Source organism: Columba livia, chromosome 1 (assembly GCF_036013475.1).
Source record: "Columba livia isolate bColLiv1 breed racing homer chromosome 1, bColLiv1.pat.W.v2, whole genome shotgun sequence".
NCBI lineage: Eukaryota > Metazoa > Chordata > Aves > Columbiformes > Columbidae > Columba > Columba livia.
In genome coordinates this window covers 130,436,772-130,461,577 of record NC_088602.1, presented here as the reverse complement: position 1 = coordinate 130,461,577, position 24,806 = coordinate 130,436,772, and the positions used below count along the sequence as shown (strand labels likewise).

Below are 24,806 nucleotides of genomic sequence, written 5' to 3'. Positions count from 1 at the left end.
GTAACACCTCACCTCTCTGCTTCAAGTCGCATTTCCTCACGCTTTTGCCTCCTGAGCTCTCTGCGGCGTTCAAAGTCATCCATGGTGAGTGTTCAAGTGTTCAGAGCTCTGGAAAGACCCAAATCTAAAAAAGGAGATGAACACTTAGAAGAGAGAGAAAACACAATGGATGCGTTTAAACAACTTAGTCCATTTAGTTTTGTTTTGCTTTCTTAACTTCACTGTAACTATTTTCTTTTTCCACCAAAAAAATTAACTTCCTCAGTATTGTTGAGATAAACAAGATTAATGAAATGCCTTGCAGGATAAACATATCCCATGCCTGCATTTAGTTTCCTAGTTAAAATTAAATCAACATGCTTTAAGTAAGGACTATATACATCTGCTAGCCACAGAATAGCTATTTGAAATGTTACAGGTCTTTTCTACAAATAAAAGCAACAATTTAGTAGGATTTGAACTTAAAGCTTCCAATTTTTACTGGAAGCAGCAAAAATGCGGCACAAGAGATTTCTTATTGTCTTTAGTTGCACAGATAATTAAAAGCTTTGCAAAAATCAATCTCCTCCTGTTCATCCCCACCTCCCCCTTCAAACAAGGAAAGAAAAGAAAAAATAGGAGAAAATAAGAGAAAAAGAAAAAGAAAGAAAAGAAGAAAGAGAAAACTAAAGAAAAGAAAAAGACAAAAGAAGAGAAAAGTAAAACAAAAAATAGGAGAAGGAAAATAAGCCAGAGCTTTTAAATACCACCCAGGAGGAGCCAAGCTATGTATAAATCCTGCTCAAAGAAACAGAAGTAGCAATATTTTTTTTTTGTAGTTTAATCCACGCGTTTTCCCCGTGCCCTACCTTCTTCTTTATGATTTAATCCATCAAATATTTTCCCCTTTACAGTTCTTCATATACAAAGCCTTTCCAGCCTTGGTTTATATCCCATCAAGCCGAGTATTACAGAATTCCCCTGCAGCCCCCAAACCAAAAATGACTACCAGAAAAGGGAAAGCTGTTCTCTTTTTGTCCCTGCTTTGTTTACAGAGCTGTCAGTGGTTAGCTAAACTCTGCCTGGAATCTGGCATTTAAGGCCTGCTCTAAGATTGCTTCCTGTGCAGGGCTGGAGGCCTCAGCTTCCTCTGCAATCCTAGCATAGGCGCTGCACTCAGAGGATTCCCACCCCCCACGTCCCCCCCCCCCAAACATTTTCCAGCCCATTAGTACAAGACCTGCCATTTACACTGCAGAGAAAGCCAGCATGCAGAGGCAGACTAAAATTCAAAAATGGCTCATGAATTGCTTCGCAGTTTAAAGGGAAACAAAGCCAAGGTGCATTTGTAAATTTTTCAAGTGCTCTGTTTGCAGATGTAGATCTGTCTTGTGGCTTTATATTCCTGCCCATCGGTGCAGCATCCAAGCACCCTCCCAATAAAATCACTGGCAATAGCAAAGCTTCCCATGACTCAAGAGAATCTGTGGCTTTTTCTGTCCCCCTTTTTTTGGATTAAAACACTGCTGAGGACAGGGGTTTCGTGAAGTTCATTTTATTAGTTTAATTTTCCTGGGGGTGTTTTTCTTTCTGATTTGTTCCCAGATTGAGGGAATTAAAATTTTGTTGTTTTGACTTTCTTCATGTTTGGCTGGCTGGGGTTTTTTTGTGGAGGTTCAAAGGGAATGTTATTTTTGCAAATCTGATAGTGACATTACAATTGCTGCTTTTTTTTTTCTTTTTTTTTCCACAATTAGATGTTATATATAAAAAGCAAGTTGTAACAAGACATTTTATCATATCTAGTGTTTGTTTACTCTTACAACCATGTACCCCTCGAAGAACACAGAACAGCAAATTTGACATTTTCTCCCAAGAACTGTTTTCATCTCAGTCTACATGTACAGCTAGATCCTGCCTCAGTTGCTTTGCTAGAGGGCCTGTGAGTTGCTGGACTGATGTGGTTCCCCCTGCCCCGGCTGAGAGACAAGGAGCAGGAAGGAATAATAGGTAGACTATGGATAGCAAGTTTGAAGCAGCATGCTGGGTTTCTGTGCACAGAGGGCAGATGGTGGTGCCTGCAGGAACTAAGACTGCACCAGGCAGCAGCATTTAGTCTGTGGAGTATACTCACCATCAGGGATATAAAATATAAAGAGCTGACTGACACCTCTAGTGATAGAACTGAGAATCACAAAGTTTTTTTCCCCACTGTACTTCCCCAAAGCAGACATGCTTTGATGTCTGATTTATTTGCACCTTCATTACCTCTTACCCAGCCAGGTACATCCCTTTCATCACCTCTCCTGACTAAGGTACTCTCCTTCCCTCTCTGCAGCCCCAGGGTCTGTGCACCCACATTCCCTCATCCCTTCTCCAAATGTCCCAGCTAATACCTCCACTCCTTCTCTTCCTACATGGTTCTCAACACCCTCTCTCATTTCCAAAAGCTCAAGCTCCCTTCCTCATGAGGAAAGCTGAGGAGGATAACAGTGACACCAACCCAGAACTATTTGTTCTTCCTCCCCTCTTTCCTTCCCAGGAGCCTAGGAGAGATTGCACAGTAATTGAGAGAAGTTTCCTAATGCAACAAACTTTCTCCATCTACAAGGCTACTTTCCTGTTGTTCAATGAAGTTCAGATGGATGGACGTCTTGGGAGGTTGTCTAGGGTTTATTAGAGTACAATGTCTCCTCTCAAAGGACTGAGGTCCAGCCACTTCATGGCATTCAGATGACTTGCAAGACAAATTCTTTTTTCAAAAATAAGGTGGACACTTGGGAAATGGAGGTCAGGTCAACAGTACGACCTTAGTTAGCAAAGCCATATCACTGCAAGAAAATGAGCCATCAGCTTGAAGTTCCATTTGAAGAAGTCAGTTATTCAGTGCTGTTCACTGTCTTCTTGTTTTGTTATCTTCTGGCCTCTAAAAACTACTAGACAATAACTTCATTGGTCTCTCTAAAAATGTTTCCTATTTCCACAAAAAGAAAATATAAAATCAGAGTTTCTTGGAGTGTCCTTGCCTCTCAGTAGATTAAAAAATTGCTTTGTTTATAGATGAAGGTACCAATTATTGTAAGTACTTTCTCCAAACCATTTTTGGGAGCATGTACATTTCTATGCTTCTTTTTTTAAAATTAAAATCATTAATGAGAGAAAACATCCTGGGCCAGAACTATCACTCTACCCAGCTCCACTCCAGGGCCTGCCTTCAGAGCCAAATGCAAAAACATCTCTCTGTGTGACCTTCCCAGGTGTGCAAAGCAATTATTTTTTTTACACTTTGACTACAACCTTAATTTCCTGTTACAGATTTCTAATAACTTAGTGTCAGACTAAAAAAGTTTCATTTTTCTGCAAAGAAGAAAACTGGAAAACTGTTTCAAATCAAAAATAATGTTTCATTTAATCTCAAAAGAAGAAAAATTTTTTTGTTTGTTTGTTTGTTTTTGTTTTTCAAACTATGCTGGAAAATGTTTTGGTATCTCTATTTTTACCTCACAATTATTTCCAGGTGTATTTTTCACCTACTTCAACCAGAAGTCATCAATAAATTTTAAAGCAGAAATATATTTATTTCTAGCAAATAGAAGGAGATGTCTGAAACTATTTGGCTAGTTGTATTTCCCTGACATCCACACACATATGCAAATTACTGGAATACAGACTACTCTTACACTGTGAAAGGGTACACAATCAAAGTTATCATTTTACTGTTCCTACCTGAAAGCAAAACCCTCAGAAATAATATTAAAAGAATCTGAAGTGAAGTCTTGTGAGTTTTCCACCATCAGGCTCAGAAGACATACCTATGAAATACTGCTACAAAGATCTTTGACCTTTTTGGTTTTGTTTAGGGTTTTGTTTGTTTGGGGGTTCTGTTTGTTTTGTTTTTGTTTTTGCTGTGTGGTGTTTTTTTTGGCTGGTTGGTTTTGGTTGGTTTTTTGGCTGGTTGGTTGGGGTTTTTTTAATACCTCTCAGAAACTACTGAAGATAATTCTTGCTCAGGACCTCAGATTTCCCACAGACACTTACACAAGGGTCTTCTCAGAGTTCCTATCACTTTCAATGCTGAAATTCAACCTCTAGATCATGGGATGTCTGATGAACCCTGTGGTCTTCCTGATGACATGCTGAGAAAGACTAAGATGGATAAGCAAAGTAACTTTCCTACAACATTAACTATCATTGCGACGTTACTTGAATCAGAATCATGGCAAATTATGTGCCTTGCAAATACCACCTCCCTGCAAAAACACTCTTTATTTCAAAAGTAGCACCAGTCTCCCCCTCTCCTTTTAATCTCTGCACATCATATAATGACTTTGATCTTCATTTGACTATGGTTTATGGCTAAACTTTTATAAGTTTTTCATTGTCTTGCTAAAAAGTGCTTCCTTCAAGGACAGCCACATTTAATCCCTCCTGGTACAACACCCACACATGCAAATGCCACTCCCCTTTATGTCTCACCCCATGAGCGAGTTTAAAATTTTGTCTTCTTTCATCTTTCATCAAGGTGGAATATCAGAAGAATGTACAGTAATTGTAAATATATGACAAAATATTTTAATACCCATTAACAAGAATATGCTCTTTGAAAGCAAATAATAAATTGGCTAGGTAGAAATAGACACACAACCCTGTATCTTTATAATTCCAGTATGGAGAGCAAAATAACCTCCTGCTCTGGCTCCAGGAAGCCTACTGTCTGCCCAGTCTAGCGCTCAGCTGTGGGAACTAGCTCATCTGGTGCTCAGCCATCCTTGTCATCTGCCCCTGTCTTTATGGGGGACTTCAATTTGCAAGATGTCAACCAGGAGTATCATACAGCTGGTATAAACAGGTCCAGAAGATTCCTAAACCATCTGGACAATAAGTTATTTGTACAGGTACTAAGAGAACTTACCAGGAAAGGTGCCTTCCTGGGCTTGCTACTCCCTAACAGAAAGGGTCTCATGGATGATTGGTGGATGCCTTGGCCACAGTGACCACATAGCAGTCAGGTGTAAAATCTATGCTAACAGGAGGAAAACTGCCAGCAAGACCTCAATGTTGGATATGAGATAAGCAATTTCGCAGATGACACTAAACTGGGAGGAGCCGTTGACACTCTTGAGGTCAGAGAGGCCCTGCAGAGGGATCTGAACAAATTGGAGAACTGGGCAATCATCAACCACATGAAGTTTAACAATATAAGTGTTGGATTTTGCGCAGCATTGCCAAACCGGTGAGGGGGCTGATTGTCCTGCTCTGCTCTGCACTGTTGCGGCCTCACCTGGAGCACTGTGTACAGTTCTGGATGCCACAGGATGAAAAGGATATAAAGCTACTGGAGAGCGTCCAGAAGAGGGCCACAAAACTGGTGAAGTGTTTGGAGGTAAAGCCATATGAGAAGCCACTAAAGTCACCTGGTTTGTTCAGCCTGGAGGAGACTGAGGGGAGACCTCATGGTGGCTACAGCTTCCTCACAAGGGGAGGAGGACAGGCATGCACTGATCTCTTCTCATTACCAGTGATAGAACCTGAGGAAATGGCAGGAAGTTGTGCCAGGAGAGAACTAGGTTGGACATTAGGAAAAGGTTCTTCACCCAGAAGGTGGTGCAGCACTGGAACAGGCTCCCCAGGGAGGCAGTCATGACCCCAAGCTCGAGAGCATTCAAGAAGAGACTGGACAATGCCCTCACACATGTGATGTGAACTGTGGGGCTGTCATATGCAGGAACAGGAGTTGGACTTGATGATCCTTGTGGGTCACTTCCAACTCAGAACATCCTATGATTTTATGATTTCTAAGAGAATTCAAGTAACAAAATCAGTGCAAAACAAGGTGGTCAATGAGAAATCACAGCCCATTGTCTAGCATTCAGGGTGAACCCAGTTACTGGGCATGCTCCTGCTTCGTTCTATCCAATTTACTTTGTGAGCCTTAGTCAATTTTGTGCCTCTTAGTCTTTATGTTAACTTCACCAATTATAAATGGTTCTCAATGGGAATTTTCAGAAGGTTAAAGCACAACCAGGCGTAGGTTGCAACTATAACATTAATATTAAAAAAAAACAACCAAAAACAACACCATATCCTACAAATAGAAATGGCTGCTGCAGAGAAGATCTGAACAAAGGTGGTAAAGGAAAATTCTTTCTGAACCTTTCCCACAGAGGAGCAGTAAAGGGAAGGTTTCCATGTCCTACTACAAATGTTTTCTACATGCGTGCAGCTGGACCTCTGACTTTTGATCTGTCCTCATTGCAGGATCAGGTAGTAACACAAGACCTAGTTATACTGTCACTCTCATTTTTTTCTTGTATTTTCTTGTATTTTCAATACTCCCACAAAAGGGATCAAACGTCTCATTAAAGCTTGACATAAACTGAGACTGCAAGCAGCTTTGTGAGTTGTACGACATTAATCCCAATGTCCAGTATTCCTATCTGTCTCCACTTCAGTTGTCACAAAGCCCTGATTTGGAGGTGCGGACCTTTCAAATGTCAGTAAAGGACTGGTTAGTGAGAAGCATGAAGAATATTTTGCTTCAGCTGGCTACATACTATGACACCACTCTATCCCTAGGACTACCATTGCCTGTTTTTTCTACCTGCTCTACCTCAGAAGTGAAAATAGAACCTCTTCATTTCCCCTTTTGGAGATGACAGGAACTCAGCAAGCAGCACTCATTGTCTAACTGTGGCTTGTTTAATCTGGCATCCATGAAATACAGGTATGACAAGCATTCTACTGCAATATTTGGGAAAATTAGAGGTCTAAATCTGTCTTCAGTCAAAACAAATAAATCTGTTTTCCATGAAATCCTGTCAGAAAATGTTTGGAAATACTTTGTCCTGCTCTCCTTTAATCCTTCATTGGAAGCATTTGGTGCCATTCACATCTTTCAGAAACAGGTGCAAGTTCATTTAAGTCAAAAGGTCAAATTCAATGGATATATTTGTCCCTTGTCACACCTTATGAATGCTCTTTCTTTAATCTGAGATGTTGGATATCACTGGCAATCATAAATTAACAATAGTAAAGCTTACATTTAAAGAAGCTCTTCTTTCCTACGTATATTATTTTTAATGTTCCTTTCATGTAAAACCACATCTGTAATTGCTATTGTAAACCTGGCCAAGCATTCCTGTTCACTGTAGATAATGAACTCTTGTACTTATATGTACACACACACATATTCCTATCAAGCAGCTTTTTTCCTTCCTGAACAGAATAGCTCATTTGGGACTCAATGCAAAATAAACATATTGGGTCATGTCAACACACAGTTTTATTCCAATTTAGCCTGTGCCTTGTTTCATCTGACCGTGCTTCTTAGAACCTGCAAGGAAAATTAATCAACGGCAAACCAACCAAGTGCAGTTCCTACTTAACATCAGAAGAGGTTTCTCAAAGTCCTAATTTCTGTTGTCAGAACATTTCACTTCCATGTACATGTGTATGTCCAAATCACTGACTATAAGGAGGCAGAGAATTAACTAGAATTTCAACAAGCAAGTAAAAAAACCCTATCTGTTAAAATGTCTGCTTGTGGCATAAGGTACATTTTCCATTTCTTTCACAGGAGTAAAAAAAGCTTATGTACACTGGTGGGGCGTTTTTAAACCCGATTAACATATTAATTAACACCTCTGTGGCATCCTGGGCAAAACTATGTTGTGATTACGTAGAATAGGGCTTCCCAGCTGATGCTCTGCAGACTACTGATGGCCCACAGAAGTGCACCATGATCCAGGCTCTTGATTCAAACAAGTGCTGAAGAGGTTTCACTCACATCGGCTACAGCATAGGTTACTGCAGTGAGTGGTCCTTGCAGGTGCCAAGCCCTGTGTCAGCTCCTGCTGCTGTAGGTTGAACAACATGAAAGTGTTGACAGGGAGGTCTTCACAGGATGTCCCTACCACAGAGTTCACTCATTGGGTCTGCAACTAAAAGATCCACACCTTTAAATACCTGTTCAGGTCCATCTTTCACATCTGCGATCTAATTCAGCACTGGGGAAGGAGCATTAGAGGGCCACACCATTCCAGAGGTGTTAGCAAACATGTAGCATGTTGATGCTAACATCGCAATGCACTTCTAATCAGGCAGCAGTAGGAACTACCATCTCAGAGCCAGCCAGTTGCAATGGAAAGTCCCCATTTGTCTTTATTTCCTTGGGCAGGCTGAGCACGGGTGTACCATTTCCACTCCTCCCACTTCCTTCCTCATCTTTCTCCTACTGCACATCGACACAAGGGCCAGGCAGAGCTTTCTCTTGACATTTGGATTTGCAGATATTGGTCACACCCCTGATCTGGATGACATTTGTCTATCATTTCCCATTAGCAGACAAAGGAAGAAGACATAGCTGGAAGCTGCTGGCACAGCCACTAGTTCTCATGTTAGAAAGATTGACCCTTGACTCTCCCCTTCGAGTGTCCTCTGAAGTATTTCAAATATGCTGTCCCCAAAGATCAGAAGATACTGAAATATTACTCGTATATAGACTAGAGTTGAAACCCTAGTCCTGTTGGAATCCCTGACAGATTTCCCAGAGACTTCAATCAGGACTGGATTCCACCCTTGCAGGCCAAATTCATCTAATATACACTACAAAAGATCAGTGAGCTTACCCTGCATGTCAGAAACTGGTGTGATCTCAGATTATGCCAATATAGGCTACTTTGTCCTCTCATACCTTTATACACACACATGGAAAGGCAGAATTTATTTTAGTCTTGCAATGTCTAATTGTGGGAAACAAATTATTTTTACTTGTATCATTATCACTGAGGAAATACTTCGCTTTTGCTGAAGATGCAAAGGGCAGCTCAAAATTGCATTGCCCTTTACTACTGTTTAATCATAAGTGAAAATATCACAGGTAATGACAATGAGGCCCTGCCATGGTTTAACCCCAGCCGGCAACAAAACACCGAACAGTCCCTCACTCCGCCATGGTGGGATGGGAGAGAGTAAAAGTGAGAAAACTCATTGGCTGAAATAAATGCAGTTTAATAAGTAAAGCAAAAGCTGTGCACAGAAGCAAAGCGAAACAAGGAATTTGTTCACTACTTCCCATGGCCAGGCAGGTGTTCAGCCATCTCCAGGACAGCAGGGCTCCATCATGCGTAACCATTACTTGGGAAGACAAATGCCATCACTCCAAACATCCCCCCTTCCTTTTTCTTGCCCCAGTTTACATACTGAGCATGATGCCACATGGTATGGAATATCCTTTTGGCCAGTTCGGGTCAGCTTTCCCGTCTGTGTCTCCTCCCAATATTGTGTGCACTCCCCACATTTTCATTGGCAGACCACTATGAGCACTATGAGCAGCTGAAAATTCCCTGGATGCTTAGCAACAACCAAAACGGTGTGTTATCAACATTATTCTCATACTAAATCCAAACCATAGCACTCTACCACTTACTAGGAAGAAAAACAATTCTATTTCAGCCAAAACCAGGACAGGCCCCTATCTCAAAGAACAAAGCACACTGAAATCAAAGGGGTTTTGGAGTCCACGAAACAATTTGTAAAAGTGCTTAGTCCCAAAATGAGCTCTGACTTGAATTCACTTTTTCTCTGCATTCCAACACCGGCATATCATTAATTAGTTAATGGGATATCATTCACTAGGTATCCTTGTCTTTTATCTGCTTCTACCAGCAAAGATCTTCATCTTCATCATGTTAATCCAATCACAAGAATGCCCACATCATGCATTTAGTCCTCCTGCATGCTTTGTTGCAAATCTGTGCCCTGACTGTTGAAAATTGTGACACTGCCCCTGCTGTTCACCAGGACAGACAAGTAGTGACACAACTCCCATTCAGGACAGCAACTGTCTGGGAGAGTGGCAGAGCCTGACCCCAAACTGGGACTAGGTGCAGTGGCAATGCAGCTGGGGACAGAAATGTCTGCAGGAGCTGATGACCATGCACGGGGTGCTAGTCACCATGATGCTGTTAGTTCTCTCTTGATGTGCAAAGCCACAACCAGCCCATGTGATGAGGTACCACCACATGAGAGCAAAAAGTTTGCTGAGGGCTCTTGCCTAGTCAAGTTAGTCACCCAATGATGCCGGCAGGAGTGACACAAGACAGGGCAGTCTGGTATCCATCATGACAACTCACACTGAGAGAAGCAGTCACAGCTCCAGCACTACAGAGGGTCTGGGTTAGGTGCAGGACAGGCATCAGCCAGGGAAGATGTTGCTCTGTCCAAGTGCAGTAACATTTATTTTCACGGAATCACAGAATGTTAGGGATTGGAAGGGACCTCGAAAGATCATCTAGTCCAATCCCCCTGCCAGAGCAGGAACACCTAGATAAGGTTACACAGAAAGGCATCCAGACAGGTTTTGAAGGTCTCCAGAGAAGGAGACAAGAACTGGCAAGGAAGCCAGCAGTAGCAGTGCATCTCTCGGCAATTGCCTCTCCACTGGAGAGAAGGGTTTCCCTGTCCAGGCAAGGAGTTCATCAGGGTCAATAACCAGTAAGGATGGGAAGCATCTGCCTCCCTGATTCTGCTACTCTGCTCCCATCCCTCTTATGTGATGCTCCCTCTTGTCCTACCTTTGCACTACCCTTGCTGACCTTCACACAATATTTCAACAATACATTGTCTGAAGTTTTTTGTTTCCAAGTAGGTTTTATGAATGTTTTAGCACTCTATTCACACTCTTTCTCTGCACCTCTCAGGTCACAAATTAAAAAGCTAAGGTAACACCATTAAAAATAATGTTTGAGCAAGTCTAAGGTAAGGTTCCAACAGCAACGTTCACTCAGCCAGACTTCAAACTCCACATGTTTTCAGGAATGCATTTCAAAATACAAAACAATATATTAAGCTACATAGGCAGTCATAAAAAATAATAGAAAATAAGAAGAAGATACAATGTAGCCAGCTTACTGTGGTTTTGGTTTTGTATTTTCAATCTTTCCTCTTTTCCTGTTAAAACATGCAGCCCTATGATCCAGCTCTGTCTAGTGCTGACCATCATAATCTCTAATAAGCATTGAGAGGTCTCTGTTGCTTGCTCTATTGAGAAAGCAAAAAGCAACAATATCAAGTTTAGTCATTATCCCTTCATTTTTAAAGAAAAAATACTACAAAAAAGGCCCCTAAAGTTCTTTGGCTTGCTGATCTTACTAGTTGTGCTGTAAGAGACACTAAGTATTTTGAATCCAAATAGTTCCTCAGAAGAAATGAATGATAAATTTTCAAGGTCTTGCCAGTTGCTCTTGAACTTTTAATTAATTCATCTTCCCTCCCAGTACCTGTACACTTACTTTGCGCAGATATAATGCATGTCACCATGATAGATACATTGCAGCTGAACGTCTAGGTACTGAACAGCAGAGCATCAAAGAAATCTGTGGAATTCTACCAGTAATGGAACCAGTGGCAGACATTTTTTCTACTAGGCTTTTCCAGCTCACACTTTTAAAGTCATCCTTACAAATGAAATCCAGATTGTTTCCTGCCAAGTAGTTATATCAATTTACCTCTAATGGTCAGCAATTCTGCATCATTTCAGTTGAAAACTGAAGCATGAGGTCAGTGCCAGCTTCAAAGAGGTAAAGCAGGGCAACAAAAATGCAAAGCTTTTTGACAAGACAACTTCAACAAGATACTTCAAAATAGATGCCCCTCAAGCTATTTGTGATATTTGAAGTTTACACCATAGACCTCACTTTAGGCTGAGTTTATCTGAAAGCAAGGAAACACTAGCACAACATGGCCAAACCAGAAGACCCACCAATGGTGAGACTTTGTTACAACAACAGCAAGAAAAAGATAGGCAAGATGACACACTTGCATGGCATGCATGAGCCAGCATAAAAACCAACACAGCAAGATTATGATACTGCCAGCTCCCCTCATGAGACTCTCATAGAGAAGCTGTTAAATAGTCCTGACAGCAATCTGACTGTTATCTAGATATTCAGGCTCAAACACTTATTGCCAGAAAACACCATGACAGCAATGCATTGATCCATCAGTAATGTTGTATGTGACAGTGCACAGCTTTGCCCTGCGCCGGCAGAGCATCACCAAAACTTTCAACAGAGCCTGGCTTAGAGTCAGTTAAACAAGACAGATGAGGCCTGACACATCTGTCAGTCCTGTGCACTTAATGCTGAGAGCACAGAGACATACCTACTTACCCGGTATTAATGTGACAAAAGGAAGTCACACTTGACCACTGCATCAGGCCAATAAATTTTACAGTTGTTCATTTTTTTTAGCAACAATGTCTCAGACAATGTCTGTGTGGTCCAGAAAACAAAATATTCCATTTTCCTTCAAAAAATAAATGAAATATCTCTGTACCACTTATTATCTGCTGCCTTTCCCTATGTCCTCTTCCCTAAGGATCCAAAAGCCCTATGGCGTCTCCTCCAGCCTCCTTTGATGTCATGGTAGGTCCATTCAGCTCAGAATGTGACAGAGAGCGCACACAGCTGGTCACAATCTAAGTTTTGGGCAACGAAAGCAAATGAAACACATTTTTCACAGTCAATCTGCAGAGTAGGTTTGTATGTGAACAAAGTGTTGGCCAAAACCAGACATACAAAGGTGGAAGGGAAGAAACGGGAGGATAACTTCCAATCTGTTTGCAAATATTCTGTGAATAGGAAAGCAATCTATTTTTACTAAGCAAATTGTTTTTCATAACTGTCGCCTCATCTTTAGCTATAGGCTAGCTGGAAAAAAAAAATTGAACTCAGCCTTCAAATCTTATGCGTTCTTCAAAATGATGAAGGCAGAAATAACTGGACGTATGACTGACATGTATGTACTGAGGCCTCCTGATGGGGGGTGCTTCACAGCTTACCAGATCTGATGGCTCTACAGCAGTAGAAAACAACTAGAGCAACAACCTCTGCAGGAGTACTCTATTAAATATGTAGAAAAACATGTTGAGGGGAGCAACAATGGGAAAGAGGTCTGAAAAAAGACCTAGAGTCTGGAAAAGATGTACAGAGAAGGATCAAACTAAAATCCTAGTTCATAATGCTTGCAAACTTGGAGGATTTTTTACAATCCACACCACAGATAAAAATCCTGAAAATAGCTTGCACCCTTAAGGTGAACAAAGAAAATGAAAGCCAGATCTGAAATTCATAAATAAATATTAGTAAAACATCCCATTTTTTCGGTGGTTACCTGGACCAAATAAAACGTTTACAAAATCCTTGTAAATACTGGCAAGTGTCACTTCAGATATTATTAAAAGATTCCCTAACTATAAAGGACAGGTTGGTCTGTATTTAAGTGTTTTCTCCTTTGCTTTTCCAATGCTGAAAGTAATTGAAAACAGAAGACATGCTTCTTGATGTAGCCTAACTTTTTAGAAACAGAAAGTATAAATGTTATATAACTGACACTGCACTTCGAGTTTGCACTTGCTTGCACTCATGTGCGTTCATAAAAAGCCAAGTAAAAAAAAAAAGCATGAACACTTACAGACATATAAAATACATGTGCTATATACTCTATAGCACCTATTGAGTCACACCACTTGCAAGACACCCCAAACAAAATTCCACATAAAGATGGCACCAGTTTTTCTCCTGGCCAAAGAGCATTGGCAAAGATACAAACTCATAATGTACTTATTTCAAATAAAACAGTGTCACAAATGACCTTAGAAAAACCCTGCCCAATGTAAAGTGTCATGTAGGGAATACACATTATTGCAAATTCTGAAGGATGTGCACACACTTCAAAGAGGGTACATAATGGGAACAGATCTGAATTTTTACTATCTTTGCTACTGCTTTAAGCCCATATTATTTTGGAATTTACATTAAAAGGAGACAGAAATATCTTTAGAGATGACTAAGCAGTTTCTTGATTTCTATTAAGTACCAAAAAACAGTCCTGCCAATTTATTAATATTTAGAAATTCTACAACTTAATATGAACTTCGTTCCAAGAACTACATAGGTCTCCCTAAAGTATGTGTAGCAAGAAGTCAATGCTGTGCCAGCTGGCAGATTAAACAAGCCATTAAAATAGGCTCCTACTGAATTTAAAGGATTGTTTTTCATTTTTTCCCTCTCTACTCCTCTACATCCAGAAATATTATTTAGGGAATATTTTCCAGTCCCAGTAAGAAAAGTAAAAGAAATGCACTTGGCACTTAGTGAGTTTTTCTTCCAGTGTGGTCTCCTGCTGCACTTGGAATTTTTTCCATTACTGTATGGCTTTCAATGGTCCCAAAATACCTCTGACTATATGAAAAGATGAGGAAAGCATGTTTTGGGTAGATATGGTTCTTCATTCAAAAGCAAGGACAATCTGGGTTGATTGATCTTATTGGATGTTTTCATTCAGATCATCATTATCCCAGCATGCCACTCCACCACCCCTGCCCTGAAGCCCCTTGTGCAGTAGACCAGCACTGTTTCCTGCATATTATAGTTGGGAAAAACAGAGCACACTGGGATTAAGGACAAGGACAACACCAGCCTGGAACAGGCTGGCAGAGAAGCTCATTTCTCTGCAGTCCCTGCAGGACTTCAGTGATTAAAAAAACAAACCAAACCAAACCAAACCAGATCAAACCAAACCAAACCAAACCAAACCAAACCAAACCAAACCAAACCAAACCAAACCACAGTACTGTGGTAAAACCCTGTGCCTTCACAGAACAGAGGCCTTCAGCATATCATTTTTCCTTCAGAGGTTCAAATGCTTATTAGAATTTTGTTAAAGCTATTTGAACTTCATGACCTAGCAGTATTCAAAGGAAGAATTAGTTTAAAATAAACTCAGTTATTAAACCAGAGCTGGTGGCATCTCTAACAGTATAACAGTTATATAACCGTATTTCGGATAAGAATGCCCCCTATAAAAAGTTTCCAGATAAAATCTCCAAAAGATCAGAGTTGTATCTTCTCCATGTAGCTTTTTCAGACTGACTGGAACTACTGGCAGCTGAAGGAGAAGCACTAGTTTTTTAAATGCCTGGAAAATAATTTTATTAAAAATGAAATAGAAAAAAACTATCACCTAAGCCTTCCTCAGTAGTTCAGTTCCCTGGTAGTAAAATGAGTTTAGTCCCATAAACTTGCTACTGAACTAGCAAACAAAAAGTCCTTAAAACCAAGTATAGGCACGCAGCCAGAGGCTGAGATAGCCAGCTGTGAAGCTTGACTGTGACTCGAAGTGGCTCCTTCCCCAGGAGCAAGAAGCCCCTCCAGGGTCCCACTCAGGCCATGTCTGATCCCATAGGGAGCCTGAGCCCCTAATTCCCAGGCAGACACAGCAACTATCTTGGCCCATGCAATGACTTCAGAATTTGACTCAAATAGACTTTGATTTGCCAAAATTGTTCTGAGGGTCACAAACATTCCCTGGCCCCTTCTTCAGGGGAAGTTTCATTCTTAATTTTATAAAGCTGAAGTGTAAAAACTGTATTTTTCATGTATTCTTTGTTTCTAACACTCAGTATCTGTAAGGGGACTCCCTTGCTTGGCTAGCAGTCAGGATTCATTAGACCTTTTATGATGATTCTTTCTGGTGTGCAGATATATGATGAATCTCAGATGTTTAAATAGTATATAACAGTGCTCCACTGACCTTACTGAGTACAATTGGAGGGAAAGAAAGGTAATTTTCCTCAAAGAAATGTTGAAAATATGTCTCTACTATAGCACAGATGCACAGGATAAAGAAACTCCAGAGGGATTAAAATATTTTAGATTAATTTGGAAGAAGGCCACATTGTGTAAAGCCTGGTTAGCTTGAGCCTTTCCAATTCCATGCCATATAAACAAACCGATTTAAACTGCATTTGCTAGAAGGAATGTTTAAAAAAAAAAAATCCCCCAAAGTAGTTGTAACTCAAATGACCTCCAGTTCTCTATTCTCTTCTAACTGCCTAAAGAACAAACATATGTCCAATATATTCTAGCCAGAGCTTGTGAAGGTGCTGCATGATTCATACTGCTTGAAAATTAAGTCATTTAAGTAAAGGGATTCTGGCTCACTCAAGCAAGGTTTCTGTACTTTGAACAAGACCATTGCTTACAGACCTTTGTTTTGGGCTGGATGGAAGGAAGAAAGAAGAAAGGAAACTGAAAGGAAAAGAGGAAAGAAAGGAAAAGAGGGAAAAAGAAAGTAACCTGTTTCATCAACACAACTATGTAAGGATTAACCTAATGTTCAGTGTGCCACTGGCAGAAGCAAGTTCTTAATTTTTAGTCACTTTCAAGGTCAGATTTTGCCCCTTTTACTCACACAGAATAGAATTTTTGCATTCAGAGTCTTCAAAAGAAAGAAGTCTCAGAGTGTTATACTAAATAAACATAAAAAGTAAATGACTACTGATCCTTGTGAGTTAATCAGGTTGAAATGCAAAGGAATAAGAGGTTAGCCAGCCAGAGGGGCAACAGTATGAAACACATAGTAAGTCACTTTGCATGATTAGCATCTACAAAACAGTGGTCACTTACGGTAAAGGTACTTCCCTTATCCTACACCATAAATCCCAAAGCAACTCAAGATCAGGAATACCCTCTTATGTGTCACCTGGATGAAGAGAGTTCTTCAGCGGTGCCAGGCCTACTCGAGTTCTTGAAATGGTACTCAAGTATTTGACTGTCACTCAGTCACTGTGCAAACTCCTCTCTCCACAGAGGATGTGAAGCAGCAGGCCCAGCAGAGGACTATATCTATTGTCTGCTCTCTCCCAAATACCCAAAGGAGCCAATATCATTTCAACACTGAATGTAACCATCTTGGAGAGGAATATGGCAGCTTGATTGAAGTTCTTAACAATACAACTCAACAGTTTAGTATACAAAATGAGAAAAAATGTCATTTTCATTACAAGTAATGTACTTTCAGAGAATAAAAAGATTAATTAAAATTCTAGTATTTGAGGGCTAGCATCCCTTCTTTTACTGAAGTTATTATGAGATGTTCTGAATAAGATACTGCAAGAGGCAATGATGGTCTGACATTATGGCTGTAAAATTCAACTGTGATGATGGATTCTGCAGCTATCATACATTTGATAGCACATCATTTGCTTGCTACAGTGCTACTGGTTTAAGTTTTCCATATGAACTTTTTCCTCTTGACAGTTACTGCACATTAGCAATTAATACAGTCTCTAGCATCTCCTGCAAATTTTTACTTAGATTGCATCAATAACTAGCCCTTTGCTTTCATATTCCACCTGACAGCAGCACGAGTGGAAGGGAAGGATTAAGATCTCTTTGGAGACACTCCAGGTTTGCAGGGATATAACCATAATATAACCATAACCAGAAAACTGGCCAATGGGACTTCTACATCATCAAAAAAAAAAAAAAAAATAAAAAAAAAAATCCATTAAGAATACAGAAGAACTTCTTGTGGTTGGGTTTTGTTCTTCAAATGTCATGTATGGATCTTTGTGTTTTGACATACCACTCTACACATTAATGAAAACAAGATGTTCTCTAGTCACTTAAACTATCATGGTAAAAAATTATAAATAAATACTTCACATAATTTCAGAAACAGATGCTAGATAGTAAAGTTGCATGTTTGCAACAGAACTTGCCAAAACCTATTTATTAGTGCTTGAAAATTTCTATTTAGTGTTTTACGTTATCATCAGCAATGCATAAATACCAGAACATACTAAACTTTCATTTTGATATGTATTTTTTTTTTATTTACTGCAAGAAATTTATGAATAGAAGTTAGTATTTTCAACAATCTTAACTCTGTCCTTTCACTCTCATGCCTGCTACAGTTTTACATCCATGCCTATTTTTTTCTTTTCTGCATCTTCAGTAGGATTTGGGTTTGTTTGCACAGTCATCTCATATAATGGCTTAAATAGATGCTTCTCTACTCCATGTAGAAAGACATGCAGGACTCGTGGTAATTTCTGACATGGCCAAAATATCATCAAGTCATTCTAACTTGCACCTGTCTGAAACAGAAGGTATGCTCTGCAGAGAAGTTTCCCACTTTCACCCTAGCAATGGCATCCTTCCTTTGTGGGGTACCACTTAAAATCTGGAAGGAGCAATGCCATTCACACTGCTCATAGTCCTAAAGTTACTGCATGGCCCCTTAAAACAACAAATCCAGTTGCGAAAAGTACCTCTTTTGAGGTGAGACAATAGTAACGTAACTCCATTCTTAGTATTGCCCCTTTCCTGATTGGTTCAATTGGAATATGCCTGTTATCTGTAGTAATAAATTTTGAAATATTACTGGCTTTTAGTCAAGTGTCAGAAATAAGAATAATTTGGTTGATTAATAAATCACATTGTTTCAGTATAGTTATGTAGTACGGCCAACGTTGTGTTTCCTGAGTTGGTCAGTAGAAATGTTAAGGTCAGACAGATACACGGTGGGGATGCAGATATACAGTAATGTTAAGTCACCCAAATCACAGAATCATAGAATAGTTTGGGTTGGAAGGAACCTTCAAAGTTCATCTAGTCCAATCCCTCTGCAATAAGCAGGGACATCTTCAACTAGATCAGGTTGCTCAGAGCCCCTTCCAGCCTGGCCTTGAACATCTCCAGGGATGGGGCACCTACCACCTTGGTGTTGTTTTACCATTTGCTCAGAGCCATTTCAGTTTATGATTAGGCTTTGTAAGTTCTAGTAACAAGGGTACACCTTCAGCTGCTTCCACACAAAGTTCCTCAGCTGCATCAACTCTGCCTTTCTGTCCCCTAGACTTCTGGCACCCTCCTCGCTCAGGCACTGGGTGCAGTAGGGAAGCTCTACATAGCCACCTGGCACCAGAAATGCATCAAGGCCCAAGATGTGACTGCAGAGAGCTGGCTCTGGTGTTCCTGCATCTGTGGCAGGACTCATCTGCTGCCAGAATAAACTATACTCGGTTAACACTGATTGTCAGTTTGTTAAAGACTATGTAAACCTAGTTAGTATGGAATAAAAACACATGAAAATTCTGGTAAGGAAAAAAAAAAAACAACTGGAGGGAATCAACTAATAAAGATAATCCATGAAATTAAATTTTACTTTGAGATTTGCAATTTCATTTTTGCAGAATTTTCTCAGGTTTTGCTGTTCAGTATTTTTTTTTACTTGTAAGGAAGAAAGTGCTTAGATTATCCTCAATTTTAACACAAGGCAAAAACATGACAGTTTCAGTGATGAAACTAGTGAAAAGAGAATACTAAAGATAACCCTGTCTTCGAAAAACATCAGTAAAAAGCCCCCCAATCTCCAAGAACATGTAGCAGACTGCACACGTCACATAACTAAGGACTACAATTTTTTGCCTGAGGCTCCCACATTTAACAAAGGGAAACATAACTTTCAACAAGAGATGCTATTCTAGTTATGTGCCCTTTTAACCTGTCAGAGAAACAGCTGGTATCATGAAGTCACAGCTAATTTCTATCATGTCTGCACTAACAGTCAGACTCAGTTTGTATGAAACTTTCAAAGTTGGACTTAATATCAGTTGATGGATGACAGCTTTTCTTGCCTCCCCCTTCTCAAAGCATATTTAAAAGTTGCCCTCCACATTAAAAAAAGAAAACAATATTCAAAATACAAATGGAATCTTGAATATCTTTCACATAACCAGAACATATGAATATGTGTAAAAGGAGTAAATTTTAAAAAGAAAATCCTAAAGAAAGGTGAGAACAAGCAGTTCTGAATTTCTGTGACAGAAATACTTCTTGATGACGAACATGTTGGTACCAAGTAAAAGAAAAGAATTTTCTCACAAAAAGGGAAAAAAAAAGTCCCACACTTATTTTCCTCAGGTAATCTCTTGTAGTTTGGAGTGTCTGCTCTCCAACAAAAATTTGTCTCCCTGCAGAGACTTTAAAGGCTTTTTCAAGGTCAGCACTCACCAGTTTAGGGAAGGAAAAAGGGAACTGTTTCTCATTTATGCTATTAAATGTTATCTACTCTCATTTTAAGATCCCTGAGTGCCTGAACTGTGTAAAGGGACTTTAGTGAAAACAAGAGTCATGTCAAAGACTTAACAGTTCCAAACCTGCAGCGCTCGTGTGAGAAAGAGCTGCAAAGATCAGGTTCTTCTTGGAAAACAGGCATGTAGGAACTTCCAGAGATTGGGAGTTCAAGCTCAGTTCAGATAAACATCTAACAGGGCTGGTGCACTTCTGAGGCTAACCTCCACAGCACCTGAGTCTACAACATTAGCTGAAGACAAGATATTCTTTTGAGATTTCAGCTGCTTCCCAGTTCCAGATGATCCAGAAGTATATGATCAAGGCTCTTTCATCCCATGGTCAGAAAGTATCACTGAAATGTAGGCAAGGAAAATCACACAACATGCTGGGAAGTAGGGAATATTTTTTTTTTTTTTAACTTTGCACAGAATAATGATTATCAGGGTTCTGAACAACTGGCCCCATTTATCATAAAGAGATCAGTCTGCTCCCTAAACTTACATACTCCAAGTGAAAAATGTCCCTGGGAAGTTCAAAGCAACAGTACCAGTAATGCCATTTTAAAGTGACAGGGGAGCTTATTGTGATGAAGCTGAGAATCATAGAATAATTTCAGTTGGAAGAGACCCTCAAGATCATCATATCCAACCATAACTTAACTCCAGCACTAAATCCTGTCCCCAAGAACCTCGTCTATAGGCCTTTTAAACACCTCCAGGGATGGTGACTCCACCACTGCCCTGGGCAGCCTATTCCAATGCCTGACAACCCCTTTCCATGAAGAAATTTTTCCTAATATCTAACCTAAACCTCCCCCAGTACAATTTGAGGCCATTTCCTCTGGTCCTGTCACTTGCTGCTTGGGAGAAGAGACCAACACCCTCCATGCTACAACCTCCTTTCAGGTAGTTGTAGACAGCAATAAGGTCTTCCCTCAGCCTCCTTTTCTCCAGGCTAAACAGCCCCAGTTCCCTCAGCTGCTCCTCATCAGACTTGTGCTCCAGGTCCCTCACCAGCTTCGTCACCTCTGCACTCTCTCCAGTACCTCAAAGTCTTTCTTATGATGAGGGGCCCAAAAGTAAATATAGGATTCAAGGTGTGGCCTCACCAAGTACGGGGCACAATCACTTCTCTAGTCCTGCTGGCCACACTATTGCTGATGCAAGCCAGGATGTTGTTGCCCTTTTTGATCAACTGGGCACACTGCTGGCTCATGTTCAGCTGGCTGTCAATCAACACCCACAGATCCCTTTCTTCCAGCCACTCTTCCCCAAGCTTCCTGCTGCCTGGGCTTGTTGTGACCCAAGTGCAGGACCCATCACTTGGCCTTGCTAAACCTCATATGACTGGCCTCAACCCAATCATCCACCTGGTCCAGATCCCTCTGTATGTCTTTTCTACCCTGCAGCAGATAACACTCCCAGCCAATTTGGTGTCATCTGCAAACTTACTAAGGGTGCACTCAATCCCCTCATCCAGATCATTGATAAAGAGATTAAACAGAACTGGCACCAATACTGAGCCCTTGGGAACACCACTCGTGACCAGCTGCCAAATGGGTTTGACTTTGTTCACCACAACTCTCTGAGCCTGGCCCCCCAGCAAGTTCTTTATCCATCAAAGAGCACACCCATCCAGGGCCTGAGCTGCCAGCTTCTCCAGGAGAATGCTGTGGGATACAGTGTCAAAGGCTTTACTGAAGTCTAAGTACACAACATCCATGGCATTTCCCTTATCTACTAGGTGAGTCACCTTGTAGAAGGAGATCAGGTGGGTCAAACAGGACCTGCCTTTCACAAACTCATGTTTACTGGGCCTGATTGTATGGTTTTCTTGTATGTGCCATGTGATATCACTCAGGATAATCTGCTCCATGACCATCCCTGGCACCGAGGTCAGACTGACAGATCTGTAGTTCCCTGGATTCTCCTTCTGTCCCTTCTTGTAGATGGGCATCACATTAGCTAACTTCCAGTCAACTGGGACCTCCCCAGTTAGCCGAGATTGCTGATAGATAATGGAAAGTGGTTTTGTGATCACCTCCATCAGCTCCCTCTGCACCTTTGGATGTATCCCATCTGGCCCATAGACCTGTGGGTGTTCAAGTGGTGTAGCAGGTCACTAACCATTCCCCCTTGGATTATTTGGGCTTCATTCTGCTTCCCATCCGTGTTTTCTGGCTCGGGGGCTGAGTTCCTGTAGCCCAGCTGTTCTGACTATTAAAGACTGAGGCAAAGGCAGCATTTAGTACCTCAGACTTCCTCTCATCTTCTGTCACTGTGTTTCCCTCTGCATCCATCAGGGGATGGAGATTCTCCTTAACCCTCCTTGTGTTTCTGATATATTTACAGAAACATTTCTTGTTGCCTTTTACAGAGGTAGCCAGGCTCAGCTCTAGTTGGGCTTTGGCCCTTCTAATTTTTTCCCTGCATAACCTCACAGAATGTTTTTGTTCCTCTTGAGTAGCCTGCTCCTCCTTCCAAAGCTTATACATTCTCTTTTTATTCCCAAGTTCCAACCTCACCTCTCTATTCAGCCACACTGGCCTTCTTCCCCACCAGCTCACGTTCTGGCACACGGGGACAGCCTATTCCTGCACCTCTAAGATTACCTTCTTGAAGAGAGACCAGCCTTCCTGGACTCCTTTGTCCTGCAGGACTGCCTCCCAAGGGACTCTGCCAAACGGCCTTCTAAACAGGTCAAAGTCTGCCCTTCGGAAGTCCAAAGTAGCAGTTCTGTTGACAACCCTTCTGACTTTCCCAAGGATAGAAAATGGAATAATTTCATTATCACCATGCCCCAGGCAACCTCCAACTGACACGTTGCTCATGAGTTCTTCTCTATTTACAAACAACAGATCCAGTGGGGCTCCTTCCCCAGCAGGCTCACTAACCAGCTGTGTCAGGAAGTTGTCTTCCATGCACTCCAGGAGTCCCCTAGACTGCTTCCTCTCTGCTGTGTTGTATTTCCAGCAGACATCTGGTAGGTTGAAGTCCCCCATAAGAACAAGGGCTGGTGATTGGGAGACTTCTCCCGGCTGCCTGCAAAATATTTCATCTGCCTCTTCATCCTGGTTGGGTGGTCTGTAACAGAGCCCCACCAGGATGTCTGCCTTGTTGCAATGGCAATTATATTGTAGCTTTTCTGCCTCACAATGGCTTCCAGCTCCTCCTGTTTGTTGGCCATGCTGTATGGATTCGTATAGATGCACTTCAGCTGGGCCATTGATTCCACCACCTTTTTCTGGTGAGAAGCCTTAATTCCTTTGTGGCCATCCTCAAGTGTTTCCACAGTTTCTAACATATCAATAACCTTTATGTTTCTGCTGCTGCACAGCTCTCCATCCCCTACCTCCACTGGGACAGCAGACCAAAGGGCCTCACCAGCACTACCCTCAAACACTGACATGGCACCTTTGGGTGTGCCTTTGCCAGACCCGGTTTCCTCCCCTTCCCCCTTCAAATCTAGTTTAAACCCCTCTCAATGAGTCCTGCTAACTCCTGCCCCAGGATCCTTTTCCCCTTTTGAGACAGGTATTTGTCGTATTTGTCATATTTGTCGCTAGCAGGCCAGGTGCAAGCCCACCCATGATCAAAAAATCCAAAATTCTGCTGGTGACACCAGTCCTGCAGCCAGGTATAGATCTGGTGTGTCATTTTACATCTTTCCTCATTGTACCCTGCAACTGCGGGGACAGAGAACAGTACTTGTGCTCCTGATCCCTTGCCCATGTGTCCCAAGGCCCTGAAGTCTTTCTTGTCCTTAGTTTTCTCTTTTTAGTTTCATCACTGCCTACCTGAAAAATTATTAGTTGTGGGCCTAACCAGGGCAGGAAGTTTTCTTTTTACATCGTTAACTCTGGCCCCAGGGAGGCAGCAGACTTCCCTAAGAAGTGGATCTGGCATGCATATAGGGCCTATTCCCTTTAGAAGGGAGTCTCCTACAACCACAACCTGACTTTATTTCTTTGTGGGAACTGTTTTGATGGGGGGTGCAGGGTGACTTAGCCTCTGTGGCATCTCCAACTTAGTGGAAACACCCCCCTCAATGTTGTTGTTTGGTTTTGCTTGCAAGGCCTCACACCTGTTTTGCAAGGGAACCCAGGAGGGTGGGGTGGTCACAGCAGGGACCCTCTTCCTTCTACACCGGGTGGGAACATTCTGCCATTTCCCCCCATTCCTCAAGTGGCTGCACTGAAAACCAGTTGTCAATGAAGACTGAAGAATCCCAGTTCCCAGCCTGTCTTTCCCTCAGCACATGCATTTCCTGCCTCAGAAGATTAATATTGCACAGAAGACAGTAAGATACAGCTTCTGCTGTGCCTAAGCTGTGCTTGGTACTGCTCTCCAATGGACTCCTTGACAGTGAACAGAGCCAAAGCACAGCATGCTTCTGCCACATCCTCTCCAGCGAGCTATATCTGCTCCCTACCTACTGGGAGGATGCAGATAATCAACTCCACTCCCTTCACTCTCAGCACAGCAGTGACTCTGCCCCTACATATGATCCTTGTGCTTGTTCAGATTTTTTTTTTTTTAATCTTCTTAAACCTCTGTCTGGCAAGGCATGGTTTATTAGAAGCAGATTTGTCTTCAACTGCTCAGTGTGTCAGTTTTACAGTTCCTAGGTGGTGTAATTCCTGGAAAATAAAAAATCTTCTTCGTCCAAAATTTGGGGTGAGTCACAGCATGTTTACTCATTTTGGTTCACCCTTAAATGAAGCGTAACTTTCTGTATCTAAATGATGCTCTGTTTTTCTTTGTTTCAGCTGCCTGTTAGCCCCAAATTTCTTTACAAGCAATAAGATTTGTCTAGCAAATGATACCCAGAAATTGGGCTCAGCAGCCAAAGGCAGCCATGACATTTTCATGCAACTGTTAATTGCATCCAGGAGAACAACAC

General features: G+C 41.4%; 1 protein-coding gene across 36 annotated transcripts in view; it reads right to left on the bottom strand.

Annotated features, from left to right (window-relative positions):
* Nucleotides 1-24,806, bottom strand: part of CALD1 (caldesmon 1) — a 255,661-nt gene that overhangs the window by 104,762 nt on the left and 126,093 nt on the right. For 30 of the 36 annotated variants that reach the window (XM_065029712.1, XM_065029778.1, XM_021298735.2 and 27 more), the window contains one exon: nucleotides 13-124. In XM_065029712.1, coding sequence (XP_064885784.1) covers nucleotides 13-83 — 71 coding nt within the window. In that variant the 5' untranslated portion in view covers nucleotides 84-124. Of the gene's footprint in view, nucleotides 1-12; nucleotides 144-848; nucleotides 1,135-24,806 lie in introns of those variants that run through there. The other 6 variants (XM_021298737.2, XM_065029658.1, XM_065029719.1 and 3 more) reach the window with 2 other exon arrangements.